This window comes from Perca fluviatilis, chromosome 21 (assembly GCF_010015445.1).
Source record: "Perca fluviatilis chromosome 21, GENO_Pfluv_1.0, whole genome shotgun sequence".
Lineage (NCBI taxonomy): Eukaryota > Metazoa > Chordata > Actinopteri > Perciformes > Percidae > Perca > Perca fluviatilis.
Genome location: NC_053132.1, coordinates 14,033,313 through 14,049,775, shown reverse-complemented (window position 1 = coordinate 14,049,775; position 16,463 = coordinate 14,033,313). Strand labels below are relative to the sequence as shown.

The window sequence follows — 16,463 nt, the reverse complement described above, 5'->3', positions numbered from 1 at the left end:
TTACTCCATTCATTAACCTGTTAATAACATTTGACCTCATCTACAGGAAGACCACAGCTGTCAAGACATTATTATACCATAAACAATGATAAAAAATATACTATTTTACTTACTATAGAGAGTAAACTATTTTAAAGTAGTGATAATAAACGTGACCGGAAACTGAAATTAAAAGGGCAAAATGTTTGCATCCTGGCACAAAGGTTCCTTAAACATTTACAAGTTCTTTCAAATACTTTTTTTAGCTTTAGTAGTATTTTAACACACGCATTTTGAGGAAATATCACGTTGATGGTTTGTGACAGCTTTAGCCAAAACAACTGCATTATACCCCATGAGAAAGAGAGATATTGTAGAAATATTTGTAAAAACATTTAGTCGACACACAAGAGCAGTCTACGAGATTCCTAAACGACTCACAAACAGAGAAACCGCTTCGACATGAAGTCTACGAATTAAACTCGTTTTCCTACCTGACGGTTTCATGGTTCCTCCGTTGTTGCTGTCCATTTCCAGTAGTCACAGATTACAGCGCGAGCTCAGCTGCAGGCATTTCAGTCGCGCGAGCAAGTCAAGAACACGTGTGCGCGCTGCGTTGTGACACTGCCGCCTGCGCGACTGAGATACCAAATCGTTGCGCGCGAGGATGTGAGAGAGAGAGAGAGAGAGAGAGAGAGAAACGAAATCAGCAAGAAAAATGACTTGCTTACACTAACATGACTAACTTTTAAAAGCCAAACAAATGTGGCTGCAGTTAAGACACAGCAATGATATGAATGTAGAGGGTAATGCAGTAGCTATTTCCATGTTTTTCCCCAGTAAATTTCAATTTATACTCAATATGAAATATGGATTTAGTGTTTTTGTGTCCTTAATGAGACATTATAGACTCCCAGTTGGAGAGCCTGACATACTGGGTTTTTTGAGGCCAATACAAATATTGTTATTTAACTTGTCAGTGCTCTCTTATAAACAAATGTGTTATTATTTAATGTTGCCTTTTTCTAAACTACCTGAAAACATTCAGTATATTAAACATTTCTGTACTGCAATTTCTTGTTACGTATGGTCGTGGTGGTGTTATGGATTTGTAGTCTCCAAGGCCATGATCAGGGTTATTTTCTCTCTTCCTCCAGAGCCACAGATGACGATATAAACAGGCTGAATAGTGACCTACTCCTCATGATGAGTAAACTGGTCTTCATTTGTAAAATCGTCGGGATACTCCTTTAAAACGTTGCCTTCTTTTGTTCTAAAGGCTAGACCTCAATCTAAAGAAAACATCTTGGTTCTATTATTTGCTCATTTTGTCCAGTGAAAGTACTTTTTGCATGACCTCACTTAAAGTCTTTGTAAAACACCTACTGGCATGTTTACAGCTTTGAAACAATGCAAATGCATATCCCTAAATCTATTATAAACCCCTACCACATAAGATAAGAGCTAGAGTAAGATGAATTAGTTGAGGGGTCAAAGGAAAATGTTGTACTACTCAGACATGTCAAATCCTCTCCACCTTTGGTTTCTGTTTGTGTGCTGGGGGGACCTATCACCAGCCATAACTCCCCAATCCCACCCCCTTTAAAAGTCCTCATTAACATTGTTGGGTTTTGTTCAAAAGCAGATGGCTGCGGAGGAACTCGGGAGTACAGTCGGGCACATGCTGGAATTTGCTTTGGCCAACCTGGTGGTGTGTCTGGGTCAGCTGTCAGCCGGACGATGATGGATGCTTGGTGGAAACATACTTGGAGTTTGAGCTATGTCCTTCTCACCGCAGTCCTTTGGCACCCTGCTTGACCCCAACACAAGGCAGCTGCCCTAAAAATAAAGGTGCACATGTGCTTGTGTGCACATACAAGCAGAGACAAGGGTGTAAGATATCACAGCTTATCAAATGATGTCTCTGGTTGTGGATACAAAATAAAACAACACATATGCAGATACACACTGAGCTAGCTTAAACTGGATGCTCCCACAATAGTAGAATCTGCCTCCTGTTGTTAAGGCTGGATTTATAAGGTCTATTTGGTTGCTCCATTTCCATGAAGCTCAAGTCCAATCAAGCATAGAAGTTAATACCAACGCTCGCCTCCATCATCATCTTGAGTGCTTTCATTAAAGGACTTATTCCTGTGGTCCCAGAATTATCCAGAAACACGCCGCACATTTCAGTTTAACCTGGTCGCTTGGCAACGTCGTTTTCTGGTTTTAAAGTTGGTTTGAGATAGCACTTTGAAGGATATGAGTGGTTCATTTGAAAAAAAGATGGAGCGAGAATGTGGAAGAGAAGAATAGCATTATAGTGAAAGCTGGAGCCGGATAATGACTGCATCCAACAGCGTAACCCTCTGCAGTAGAGTATTTGAGCGTGACTACAATAATCAACTTCTGACTTAATGGGACATACTGTTATTAGTCCACTACAGCAGCTGAAGCATGTAGCATTTGGCAAATTTATTTCTCAGAAGACATAAATGATTTATTGGTCTTGATTGAACTTACATCACAATATCGACGCTTAAGCTGTCTATAAATTGAAGATGACGGAAAAATGTATCCTTTCTGCTCAATGTGACAAATGAATGGACATTTCTAAATTACTCTGTCCTTCCTCCAAAGTCAAATGGATTTGAATGTGATGCATAAATCAATGCTGTCAACTATTTTTTATTGCATAAAGTCCAGTCAGTCATTTTGAAAAGGGATTTGATAATTATTACAAATATGATGTACATTTAAATGGTTCAGAAGACATTTATTCAAATTGTTTAAACAGTAGCTGGTTTATCTACATGATTTTGCCTGATCTTCTCTTTTACTTTGAAAACCCCTTATGAAGCCATCAAGGCGGGACATGCAATGGGTCCCAATGCTCATTTAATATGCATTACTTCACTTCCCTTGGACACTGAGCAATACGAACCTACATCGTACATGGACATTGAGTGAGGAGGGGAAAGTCTGAGGGGGAGCATTTCAAAAACCACACAGTTACTCTTAGGCAGACCTAACAATGAGTGATGACGAAAGCTTCTCAGAAAAATGACTGCTGAAAATCACAATGCATTCTGGGTAAGATGTGCTCCCTGAGTGTGCATCAGTTTTCTATCACCCCTGCTTTGTCCTTGAGGGTTAATGCCACTTAAGTCCACTTGAGTTTTCTCAGTAATAGGAGAACACTCAAGATGCCGATGTTCCTTAAAAAGAAAGTGCCAGAGGGAGTTAAATGAGAGCTTGAAACACAACTGTTGAAATTCACTCAGTCATTCAGGATTTTTTTCTTTTATGTTTTGGGCTTGTGAGTCTCTATTACGAAGGCTAAATGCTTTACAAAAACCAGGAGAGTCATGGAAAACATTGTAGGTATGTTTCTTTACCCGGATCTTTAAAGTTGTGATTAAAAATTGACTTCATGACAAAACAAAAATGCAGTGTGATATACTATATAAGCACTTCAATATAATTTATAGGTATACCTTATCCTGTCTTGATACTACAGAAGAAAAAAGATCTTCCCCTCACCAGCTGTGTTGGATGTTAAGTTTATATACGTTTATATTGGGAAATACATGTATATGCTGAAGCTAGCTGCTGGTTAGCTTAAAGCCGCCTACACGTGATCTGCGGTAAAAACGCTCTGCGCTGGCCGTTCCATTGTTTTCCTATGGGGAAATCGGTACCGCCCAACTAGGCGGAAATTGCTGCCAAGCGCTGCGCTCAAATTATTTCAACTTGACCTTGTTGCTGCTGATCTTTCAAGGCGCAACCAATTCCAGGAGCAATGATGACCTATACCTGCACTGTGCTTTGCCTCTCTGCTCTGTGCCCTACCTTGTGGTTTTTAACTGCGGATCATGTGTAGGCGGCTTAATGTAGCATGACTTGAGTAAAGACTGGAGGCAACTTTACAGTCTGCTAAGCTAACCGGCTGCTGGCTGTAGCTTCATGTTTACCGTACTCTCTGCAAGAAAACAAATAGGCATATCTCCCAAAATGTTGAACTATTCCTTTAATATTTGACTCCTTTGTATCAGGAACCAAGAAAGCAGGCCTTGTCTTCAGCATATAACTGAACTTGAATGTATATATTTAAAAGAAATCACTATTCATTCAGCAACTGTTTATTGTGTTTTATTCTGGATCCTTTCTCACTAGCATCCTGTCTGGTGGCAACACAGTTGGATGTTTCATTTTAGATAAGAGACAATTATTGTACCGCATCAAACTATTGCTATCAGCAGAAATCTCAAACCACAGAATGCAATCCAGATACCGTGTCCCTGTGCCCTTGGTATTTAATGACATTTCTTTCTGTCCAGGAAGATAGAAGGAATCCATCAGAGCGAGCATTTGGAAATGTCTCAGTGTCTGTCTCTCTTTTTGAACTGCTATACAATATGGCCAGTGGTTTCAAAGTAATCTGAAAATGTTTATTGTTGTTACAACCATGCTATGCTAAAGCTATGTTTTACCTGTTTATTTTGTTGCACTTTAAAAAAATAATTTGCACGTGTAAAAGGTTGCATTTATTTTCAGGGCAAATTCCCTTTTTTTCTGCAAATCTCCTCCTCTAAACGCAGTCAATTTCAGTCCAGCTCACACTATTATGATTCACAGAGGCCAAGTATGAAATGAGTTTCTTTTTTGACAGAACACTTCTTGATTGACAGCTTAACAAATGAGAAATAATTTACTGTGAACAGAGCGTCCCTATCTCTGAAGCGAGTGTGTGCCTCTGTGTGTGTGTGTGTGTGTGTGTGTGTGTTCATGTGGCTTTAAAAGTGGATTTAATGTTAGGTTTGAGGCATCAAAACCACAATAGCAGGGCTGTCAGCCAGTTTAAACCATTTTCTGGTGTAAAAACCTTTACATGGTTGTAGTTTGTCTTTTTACTTGTTCACATGGAGGGTCAGACCAACAGAACAGACTTAAGTCTGCAACTAGGGCTGTAGCGATACACTAATCTCACGATACACGATATTCAGCTCACGATACAATATATATCACGATATTCAGCCAACGATACGATTCGATATAATTCGATACACTTACATCATTTTCTGAAAGATTTAAAGGGGACAGAGTGATTTTGGTGACATCTTGTGAGTGTTCCATTTACTTGGATTTAATTAATTGAACTGAAAACATCAATTACACAATATATGTCTCTGACTGGACAGAGAGTCTACAGCAGGGATCATCAACTACATTTTTTTCAGAATTTTTCTAAGCACTCTGGCGGCCGGACTTTCAAATAAAGAAAATAAAATGAATTTATACCTAATACGCCTATTCTTGTTTGAAATTTTCACTTTCTAACTGAATTAATGCTATATATATATATATTTTTTTACATGTATTAGTGTGAGCAAACTCCTAAAAAACATGGACACTCCATAATGATAACTGGCTCTTTAACTAAAAAAAGATCTCAGACTAGGAGGCAGTTCACTGAGGAGTGATGGTTAAAGTCTGTGATTATGGAAACATTATTGTAGTATGCAGCGTCCTGATTGGTGGAAAATGCTTGCAGAAAGAAAGGCTGTTGTCAGGTAAACATGTCACTGTCAAAGAGGCTGAAGGGAAAAGTTGACGTGGAAAAGCCCAGCTTTAATGATAAAAGGACTGATAAGCAGGCTATGCACTTGTCATGTATGCCTCATTTGCAATGAAACAATGTTGTTGCAAAATAATACAACCAGCATCATCATCATCATCATCATCACTCGAACATAACGATCGCGTCATTCATCTGCATATTAAGTAGCTCCAGATTGTCCGCTCTAGCAGAGAGTTTGGTTTGTTCAGCCAACAGTGAGGTTTACAAGAATTTGTCAAAATTTCCAGATTCCCGGCAACCTAAGATAAACAGTTAGACTAAAAACCGACAGCTTTTGTTTTAGCTTGTTTGTAAAAATTCGCTATTTGCAGAGTAGAGCTGTGTTTGCGTAAACAGCGCGGTGGACTGAGCAGATTGAAATATCGCTTTCTACATGTTTATGCCGGTCTACACAGGTGAGTGCATTGATAAGTATTGACTTTCTACTCACGAAGGTTTAATTGTAGCCTATTTACAGAAAAGAGACCAGCATGAGTTCATCTGCCCCAGCGGCCGTTGGTAACTCTGTATCGTTCCCAGTAAGGTGCTGCGTGTTTTAACCTTTAACGAACACACATCTCGGCTCAGCTGTGTGTGTGTTTTAACGCACACACATCTCGGCTCAGCAGTGTGTGTGGAGCTCGGGCATCGCTGTACAGAATCCCGGCATGTGAATAGAGATGTAAATACAGGGGGCTGGGTTTTTGCTCTAAATGCTTGAAATGATAAATAACAGAACACATTTTTCCTCTTTACATTTTGTGAATTCATGATTATTCTGCGGGCCAGACTAAAAGCTTTGGCAGCGGGCCGCCAGTTGACGTTGGCTGCTCTACAGCGACACTAGCGGCTGGCTGACCAAATCGCTCTTCCTGCAACGCTAACGGGGTATTAAACATGGAGATTTGAATGGGAATAAGTATCGATACTCGCGGCTTAAAAATCGATACTTTCTTGGGGAAAAAAATAGCAATTTATATCGCATAATCGATAAAATTGCTCAGCCTTATCTGCAACACCTTTAAACATTTAAAAGCAAACATATTCCTTCATTAGTATCTCCTGTCATCAGATCGGTGTGGAGCGATGAGGAGACTGGAACGTTCCTCAAACTAAAACATTAATCAAACATAAATGGCATATTTTCACCATGTTTCCATGTGGTTTTCCATTGATTGAGATTTAACTGACGTGCTTGAATTACATCATTTTGTTGCACACTACAATGGTTTATTGGTAGCTTGGTCCTAGCAGACTCTCGTACATTTCATTTGTACGGAGAGTCTGGCCACTCTCCACTAACAAGTGTTAACTTCCTTGAAGGCTGGTACTCTGTTGAAGTTTAAAACTATTGGATCTGCATAGAGCCACTCTGGATCTGCAATAACATCGGCTTAGCATCGCTAGCGTTCGCTTTAGCCACTCCTTCACCGCTAACGGACAAGCTGGAAAATTGAACTTTTCCCGGACATCGTGGGGAGGAAGGCCAGCAACAAAACTCAGCAAAGACTGTTCTTGCTCAGGCTTTAACTTCTGGATATTCGGCAGCGTTGCCACAACGGACCTAATGGTTTCGCTCGCATCTTTCTCCGCCGCCATTACAAAACTCAACGAAAATTACCGAACCTCAACGTCATCATTCTCAGCCACTCCCTCTGTTCGGTGATTGGACCGGTAAAGATTTGACTGGAGAAAACCCAAGACTATACCGCAAACCCAGATGTAGTACTGATGGAAAATGAAAATTGACCGGAAGTACGTAGGAGGGCGGAGCCAGGCTAGTTTAATGGCACCCTACTAGAAAATCAATGCACCCAACTGCTTATATATCGATACAACCAACTCTTAACATTCTCAACACAGCAGTGGAATTTGCAGATTTCTTTTAAAATTTTGATGGAAACTTGGCTTCTGTCTTAATTTAAGTCACTCCATAATTACTGACCATGAATTTATTATATTAAATAGTCAACAATAGGCACTACACTACCACAGGTTAGGACTCCTACTACCACTGATTCCATACATACATAGAAATGTATCGATATAATGGGATGACCAAAATATTATATAACACCAGTCAGTATAACGCAATACAATTCAAAACAGCAGCACAATCTAGAGCCTCCAAAATGGCCATTACGTGAATCAACACCTCTAAAACTGCTTCAACAATAACTGAACATGATAACCTTCCAACAAAGAGGGTTTATTGCATTCTTGCACTAGACCGCATTATTTTTTAGCTAGCTGCACCTTATACTGACAAACTGACATGGGTGAGTGTATGTTCACAGAACCTTCCTTATTTAATACTGTAGTGTGCATAGCTGCAACAAACACATTTTTAAAACCTTAACAGACTGAGAACACCTCTGCATGAAATATATTTTACAGTTTCTTTAACTAATAGACTTAAAACCTTGAACAGCATCAGGGACCTCTGTCGAAGGGCACTGTTCATCACAACAAAGTGAACTGCTGCATTAACCCAGAGAAACCCTGCTTTAAAATAAGCTGTAGAATAATCAGTTGAGCACAAATGAAGCCTCTGCAGGACAGCTTTTTTTCTCCTCTTTGCCAGTAATGGCTTTTGGCATGGTCAATCTACATACTGTCCACTTTCACACATACGGCTAGGCATACAAATGCAAAGACCGACTGTGTGCTACATTTCTTCAAGCTATTAAATTGTGGGTAAGAGTTATTTCCTTCACTTAAATATAGTAATATTTTAACTAACAGCTCTACCAAATGTTTGACATTTTTGCTCGAAAAAATTACTTTGTCTAATCCATTATCAAAATAGTTGTCAATTAATTTTTATTGTAATTTAATGTTTGTTTTTTTACTGACTTTGATTAGGAAATGTTGACCACATGTAAATGAATGGCCACCCATGCGTTCGAAAGGACCCATTTGTAACAAGTGAATCTAGATTCAAGTGTGATGCTGCCATCTAGTGGTTGGAAATGTTTACTAATGTTTCTGTTGTCAGATTATTTCAGGCACTTAGAAAAGTACATTTTAGACTTCTAATCATTTTAATATGTCTTTGCATTGCAAAACATGTGGCAAAAAAATCTAATTCAGACATTTGCTAGTAACTAGATTAAGGATCTGTTCCCAGCATTTGCCTATTTAATAATGATGATTTGTTTTATTGGCCCAAAGCGCAGGTCAGAGCTGTGACTAACAGATGAATACGAAATTAAGTTTAATGAATAATATTTAAAACAGACAGAAATGTCTTTTGCTCCAGATCAGTGCATTCAGTCCTGAATAAATGTTTTGTCAAGGTACAGAGTTGATGTATTTTGTACTGAATCTACTATGTTAAAGCCCCTTTGTGTTCCAGAAAAGGTGAGAGGCAGGATGACAAGATACAGGGACACTGAAGACTAGCCTTGAGGAGAAGGCAGAGAGGGACATATCTCAGCCATCAAACAAGAACAATATATAGAATCAAACAGGTCTTTAGCAAAACAATATATCCTTTTAAAGTAGCACGTAATTCCGGTACGAGTCAGTTGCACCTTGTGGCAGTCACATTTTGGGTAAATACACATGCTATATACTGTATTTTTTCTTCTTCTACGAAATGCTTCGGATTAGAAAACGACAAGGTGAAAAGAAAATACAGGACAGTTTTTTCTTGTGACCAAATTACTTTTCATTGCTGTATGCACACTTGTAGGGTCACATACTAAACGTGTTAGCTACCGGCACACATTTTCATACTAGTATTATATGTAGACAACAAATTAAAAAATAAGATTATAATTAAATTTTGCAAATAATATTAAGTAGTAAAAAATGTATTAACAAAAGGTAATTACATGCAAATAACCATCCTCCAAAGCCAATCCAAACAACTCAAAGCAAAATGAATCGTCCATGTTATTTATTACTTTTTTAGATTTACAAGTTATTTTCACATTTCTTTTAAAAAAGGCTAACAACTCTCTGGTGTTACAGGTATCAATACACAATGAATGCAAACAACTGCATTTGTTGCACAGTTCAGAAACCTCTTCAGATGTGTGTAGCCTATTAAATCACAACCTGCTTCAATGGGCAAAGTCTAGAGCTTTCCTTATAACTGTGTCATGTCTGGGTCCCTAATAAGAACACAATGCTGTGGTCTAAATTGCAATAAGACAATAAACCTACAAGATTAATTGCTTTGTCGTTTGCAATTTCAGCATTAGTAGTTGGGCATTTGTATATTTTATAATGATGATCAATGTAGAGGGAAATGACAAGAGTAGAAAAGTAAACTGCCAATATATAGTATGTGTGTGTGTATGTACTTTATACATACACACACACAGTACATACCATAGACACACACACTCAAACAAATAGGGGAAAAGGCAAACAACTTCAGCATCACCATTCAAAAAAATTCATTTATGACAGAATTCAATCAACTGAGACAGAGGCTGAAGATGAACAGGGAGGTAGATAGATAGATACACGGGGGGAAAGACAGGAGAAGTAGTGAGGGATCTTGGTAATTCCCTCTAGCTTATGATTCTTTAATCAAAGTGGATCCAGATAATCTCATCTGTAATCTCAGTTTAAGTGCAGGGGTGGCGAGTGGCTCTGCCCTCTCCTGCCTCTCTGGGTTTTAGCTACGTGCTGTCCTTAAAACGATGTTCAGGGCTCGCTCTCTAAGTTCATTGTTTTGTACTTGCTAATTGCCGCCGCCGCAGCACTGGCTGCTGCGGCTCTGAGGAGCGGCTTCTTGTAGATCCACTCCTGTCTTGGTCCGCCCACCTTGTCCAGCTCCACCCTGGGGGTCGCTCTTCGGTAGCTTCTTTGCTGCAGGGACAGAATAACAGAAAAACGTTTTTTCTTTTCTTTTTTAAATTTAGGAGGTGCAACATACAGAAGGTGACACTAGTCTAGTCACTGAAACTTTTGTCACTAGGGGGGGAAAAAAAGTGCTAGCAGCTGTGTTTTGACAATTTATTCCTTCACCTTAATGCTGTTTGTTCACAAGGTTTACCATTAAAAATAAACTTAACTGCATCACACTTTATAAACTTTAAAGTTATGGTCCCTTCAAACCAAAATCTCAGACACAAGCAGCTCTTTCATATCTAATCTGAGTGGATGGTCAGCTTTTGTCTGTTAGACAAAGTTGTGTTTTTGTTGACATCCCTTAAACATGTTTAAAAATTAACACAATATTGTTGTTAATTTGTGCGCACAAGTCATTAGGTCAAGATCTGACCATAATTACACTTGTGCTTTCCATAAACTGTCATTGCTTTAACCTATTATTTCCGTTGCAACCCTGGCACTGGTAAGCGATCGCGAGAGAAAATAAAAAATATAAAAACATAATTCAAACCGATGCGCGCATTGGCAACAGACGGCTCAAGAAGCCGACAAATAGCCTATATGTAATTCCCTCTGCTGAAAATCTATATCTATCATAAAAATACCCATCAGGGAATGTTAACGGGGTTGTCGGTCTTTAAATGTTTTAACTTTAATGAGCTCACCTCTCTCTCTCTGTGCACCAAGCTCCACCTGATCTTCTAAGAACGGTGACTCCATTATCAATCGAGTACTGATTGGTCAGTAGGCGGTTCTTTTACACTGGTTGATCTCTAATCTCCAACATAACCTGCTCCCGAACAGGTTAGGCATAAATTACCACAGCGATTTAACCCAGTAACAACTGATCCACCATCCTGATAAACAAAACCCTGGATTGAACCTGAAGTTACCTCGTTAACGCCAAATCTTGCTTCATAGTACAGGCCTCTGGTATGCTCCATATCGTTTTGATTATTTATCAGCTGTCAGCTAATCAGCTTGTAAAGTACAATTAAAGTCAAATCCAACCAGTACCTATTTAATTCCCATCAGGAAAGCTTTGTCAGTTGTTTTGTTTTGAAATGTGTGTGGCATTTAACTTACCAATAGCCATGAAAATTTCATTGACATTCATGGCAGTCTTGGCTGAGGTCTCCATGAAGAGCAGACTGTTGTCATCAGCGTACGTTTGTGCCTCCTAAGAACATTATTTAGATATTAATATTTGTACAGCACTGGCAAGTTTAATACAATTGTATGATATTATAAATTCAGGATGAGGCTTTGAAGATCTGAAATCCTTTTGCTGTACTTTTTCATACCTGAAGGTCTACAGCTCTCTTGTTTGCGATGTCCGCCTTGTTTCCAGCCAGAGCGATCACTATGTTGGGACTGGCTTGTCTCTGTAGCTCCTTCACCCAGTTCTTGGCTCGTGCAAAAGTATCCTAATTGAGCAACAAACCTTATTAATATTGCTCTCACCCAGTGTATTTAAATTGACAACTATATTTAACCTTGGTGGAACAATTTCACCTACAATACGCACACTTCTGGGTAATGTCCAAACGCCCACACGTCTGAACACCTACAGGTCTAATTTTGGACTAAACTTACCTAGAATTGGAGAGTGGCTTGTACCTTGCAGTAATCTCTACTCTGCCTCCAAACAAACCCAATACACCTCCATTAGATATTCTAAAACGGCCTCTAATTATCAGCATAGCTTTGCTTAAAACTTCGGAATTGACCTTCTTTTACGGTTTCCAACTTTTGGTCATATAGAGTCAACAATGAATTTGACAAACAAAAAGACAAAAATAGCTGCTGCTTAAACCTGAGTTCATTCATCACGTTGCTACTGGGTGATAAGACTCTGCCCCCGCTCGTTTCCCTGCAGGTGAAACCTACTGTGTTGGTAATGTCGTAGACCACGATGGCCGCCTGAGCGCCTCTGTAGTACATTGGAGCTAGGCTGTGGTAGCGCTCTTGACCCGCTGTGTCCCAGATCTCAAACTTCACAGTGGTGTCGTCCAGACAGACGGTCTGAGTGAGGAAGGCGGCTGAGGACAGCAGGACAATGAAGATCAGTGGAATGATAATGTTTAAGGACCATGTACCTTTCCATCCTCCTGGAAGGTCCGGTTCATGTATCCAGCAAGTTGAGTGTGTTTAAAGGCTCTCGTACCCCAAAAGAATGTATGTGGAATTTGACTCAAGTATTCCTTCAATGTTCAACACATTCAACTGGAAATGCAACAAAGCCATTAACATAGAAAATATTGGGCCAATGTTTTATTTAATGAACTTCACCTACACTGTGGCTAAGTAACAAGCCCTACTACCGACCAAAACAGTATCACAAACTGGCAATGCCTGTCCTGTCAGATCTGTAATCCCCTTTACTTACTCTTTGATTGAATAGTTCCTGATTCAAAATATTTGTAGCTACAGAAGAGGGGCCTCAGAGAAAAAGTTTGGGAACCACTGTAAGCTAATGTATTGGCACGGGTATTGATAAACTTCAAACAATATTCATCACTTACGTACACACAACAACCCAATCTACCTAGTGAGACTCCCAAAGCCCCCTTCTAAACAAAACCACTCCTTCAAAAGTGTAGAAAACAAGTTCTGTCTCTTACCACCAATGGTACTCTCCTGGAACTCATGAAACTGGCCTTTGACAAAGCGCAGCACTAAGCTGGACTTGCCCACCGCTGACTCCCCCAGCAGCACCAGTTTGAATTGGCAGATTTTGTTTGCTGCTGCGGCACCATTGGGCCTGGTTGATCCTCCACCGCGCCCAGCCATTGACAGAGACAGAGGCTGTTATGGATGAGATGGGCTGAAACAAACAGGTGAACGAGGTGCAAAGACGAAAGCTGAGTCTGGAGACACAGGCACTGATGGTGAGAGAGGTCAAACGCCAATCTACCGGTGGGAAGAACCGGATCGGGTGGGCAGTGGTGGAGTGACCCGGTCTACCTTAAAAAAATAAAATACCAACATTGAAAAATCAGTGGATCTACTTACAATACCTACACAAAACAAAATGATCACTTTTTCAAGTTGCAGATCAAAATACATTATCTATAAAATGTCTAGCATTCCTTGTATTTAACCTATTAGGGCTGCAATTAAGTTGTTTTCATATTCTATTAATTTGCTAAATACTTCTTCAAATAAGCAACTAATTGTTTTTTAACTGCAGTTCTAATCTGAAAGATATTCGGTTTGTTATCAAATAAGACAAAGAAACTCATTCGTAATTTTATTATAAATAACTAATAACAAAATAATTAATATTTAGAGAACAAAGTAGTCTATTGACAGAAAAATAATTGTCAAAATGCAAAACATTATGTAGGTCCAGCATGTTAAATGTCAAGACTGGCTGCTTTCATATATGAAACTAAAAATAGGTGTCCGGTAAATTTGGGGGTTTTGCAGCAGTGTTAAAAAAAGCTGAAGGTGAAAATGTCGTTAGCTGCAGCCCCGATGCATTTTTATTTCATTATATCAATTTTAAAATGTCACTTTTCATGAAAATGTACTTGTCAAGAGTCACCTAAACATCTAACCTTATTAGTCTGCTAGTAATAATGATTTAAAACGTTAGTTGGATGACAACCAAGACTGTGCACAGAGTGACAACAGGATAAACAGTTTCTGAAAGGTCAGACACTTAAAATGAGTTAAAAGCTAATCATATTGCTAACTGACACAGCTTGTATCATATTACCATCTTTTAATAGTCAAAAACACATTAAACCATGGCAAGAGAACAGATCATAGATATTTACTTAAATTCAAAACACAACAATAACAACCTCCAAACAAACAGATTGCACCACAAAAGCTGACCTTAACTTTGACCGAATAACCAGATAAAAACAAAACAACTGTAAGTTAGCTGCGAGGCTAAAGCTCAAAACGATGAGACGAGTTAGCAATGCTAACCTCGGCTAACAAGAAAAATCAAATCACTAAAAGGAAACAAATAACAGTTCCCGTTCTTACCAATAACGAAAAACAATATCCACTCCGCCCTGTGAATATTGAGTTATTACCTTGTTGTTGCTCGTTAACAAGGTTTTCTTCTAAAACAGTTTCAGGTTCTGTAAAATATACGCTTCCGCGTTGTGGAACCAAAATACTTCCTGGTTTCATCCGTCATGTGATGCAATGTGACAACCAATAAAATTGCCGGATAGTTGTGCCGTCAGAAGCAGATCCAGCAGAAGCAAACTCACTGTTAGCCGAGAACATATATTTATTTGAAAAAGAATAGCTAATAATATTTAGTCCTGTACGTCGTTTTTCAGAAGGATTAATTTGTTGTGTAATGCATATTTTGTAACAATGACATTTAAACCCAGGAAAATTTTTTTACATTCACTGAAATTTGACTACTTTTACATGACTTCACGTGACATAAAAACATACTAAATGCCAGGGACGGATTATCATGACCACGGGCCCTGCGCAAAAAGTGGGTATGCGCTATATGCGGTGCATAGGGCGCAGCACCATGGGGGCACCAAAGTGATGGTAAAAAAATTACAAAATAATTAATTTATAATTTATTTTTTTCCTTATATGTTGTGCGTGTCTAAATCATTTCTGCATTTCCTCAATGTTATATAACATTTTAGAGGACTAACAGGCTAGAAAAGGCGCCCTATCTCATAATCATAGTTCCATCATAGAATGTTGACATAGCGGGGAGCAGGGAGCAGGGAGCGCTGATCGAGCAGGTACGAGTAGCAGGAACGAGTGAGTTGTCGTCAATGGAAAAAGATGGATAAAGCAAAAAATCTGTCGGGGACTAAAAATAGAAAAAGAAAGAGGGAAAAGGAGATGGAGGTGACAGCAGTTAAATAAGTGGATGGTGAAAGGCAACAGGTAGGATTTAAAGTGGGAGTCTGTGCTTGGAGGCTTGCAAATATTCAGAATTGTTGACGCATACCCCTCTGACACTGAGTAGTTGGGCCCTGGTTAAGGCTAAATGACAGCATTCAGACAGTTGCTGTTACACAACGTAATCTTCATCATCTGCTCTACTTACCACTGTCTTGCTTTTTTATCTCATCATCCTATTTTCTCTTCCCTTTTTTACTCCCAGCCAGGCGGATACTTCCTCTTCATTTGACTTAAATCAATTCAAAAGTTTGGTTATGGTGCTTCCAGGAAATGACATGGGCCCCCCTTGGGGAGGTTTCTGACTGAAATGTCATTGCAAAAAGTAATTTGTTTGTTGCAGTCACTGTGGTTGCCACATTTTGAGCCATTGCTGTGGAGTAAAGTTTTTTAGCCTTCGGGGGGGCCCTCCCAGGCTGGGGCCCCAAGCAGTTGCCTGGTTTGCCTATTGACAAGCGTAGGCTCTGATCATACCGAATGAATTTTGGCGTGGCACAATTAAAGTAAAATTTTATGCTTTTATTTTATTTTATGCATTCATGCCACCTCGGAATAACAGGCACCGCCCCCCTGGTTACGTTGTTTTTCCGACTGGCAGCGTTCACATGGTCGGGATGCGTGTTCTTCTTCTTCTGTTATATTGGCGTTTGGCATAACAACTTAAACACGGATAATGTATTGTTTTTTTATACATAGGCATATTTATGAATAATTTTAAACATGTTATGTCTGTGCATGTTTCTTGGAAAACGTTTTTCCGATGTCCATGAACGCACGGTTAATTCATCAGATCGTTAGGGGCCCCCCTGGAGCGTCAGGGCCCTGGGCACGTGCCCATTTTGCAATCCCGTAATCCGTCTATGCTAAATGCATTGATTGATTTTTGGACAAAAATAATTCCTCCTGTTTAATGTGTTTACATCAAATTTTGGTTTTTCATGTTGAACAACATTTTTGAATACTTAGGCCTATATTTAAAGTGGGATAATTGCTGAATTATACACATAAATGCGGATATTTAAAGGAAAGTTAAACATTTTCAGCTGTTTAAAAAAGTGGATGACAGTATGCATATCACAGACAAACACACATTCTTCTCTTTGTTTTCTTT

General features: G+C 39.2%; 2 protein-coding genes across 6 annotated transcripts in view; both read right to left on the bottom strand.

The window, feature by feature from the left end:
- LOC120551364 (zinc finger protein 385C-like) overlaps positions 1–602 on the bottom strand; it is a 77,661-nt gene extending 77,059 nt beyond the window's left edge. Inside the window, exon 1 of one of the 2 annotated variants that reach the window (XM_039788767.1) lies at positions 474–602. In XM_039788767.1, coding sequence (XP_039644701.1) covers positions 474–510 — 37 coding nt within the window. In that variant the 5' untranslated portion in view covers positions 511–602. The remainder of the gene's footprint in view (positions 1–473) is intronic. The other variant, XM_039788769.1, reaches the window with a different exon arrangement.
- Positions 603–9,486: 8,884 nt separating this feature from the next.
- LOC120551708 (ras-related protein Rab-5C-like) lies at positions 9,487–14,627 on the bottom strand. 4 transcript variants are annotated; one of them, XM_039789230.1, is made up of 6 exons: positions 14,503–14,627; positions 13,075–13,417; positions 12,341–12,492; positions 11,755–11,877; positions 11,537–11,630; positions 9,487–10,426 (listed from the first exon to the last, which is right to left on the bottom strand). In XM_039789230.1, the coding sequence occupies exons 2-6, from the start codon at positions 13,241–13,243 to the stop codon at positions 10,299–10,301; spliced, it is 666 nt and encodes a 221-aa protein (XP_039645164.1). In that variant the 5' UTR covers positions 13,244–13,417; positions 14,503–14,627; the 3' UTR covers positions 9,487–10,298. The 4 variants fall into 4 exon arrangements, with proteins under 4 accessions (XP_039645164.1, XP_039645166.1, XP_039645163.1 ...); XM_039789232.1 differs by having other exon boundaries at positions 13,075–13,413; positions 14,503–14,614; XM_039789229.1 differs by having other exon boundaries at positions 14,453–14,612.
- Positions 14,628–16,463: the final 1,836 nt, after the last annotated feature.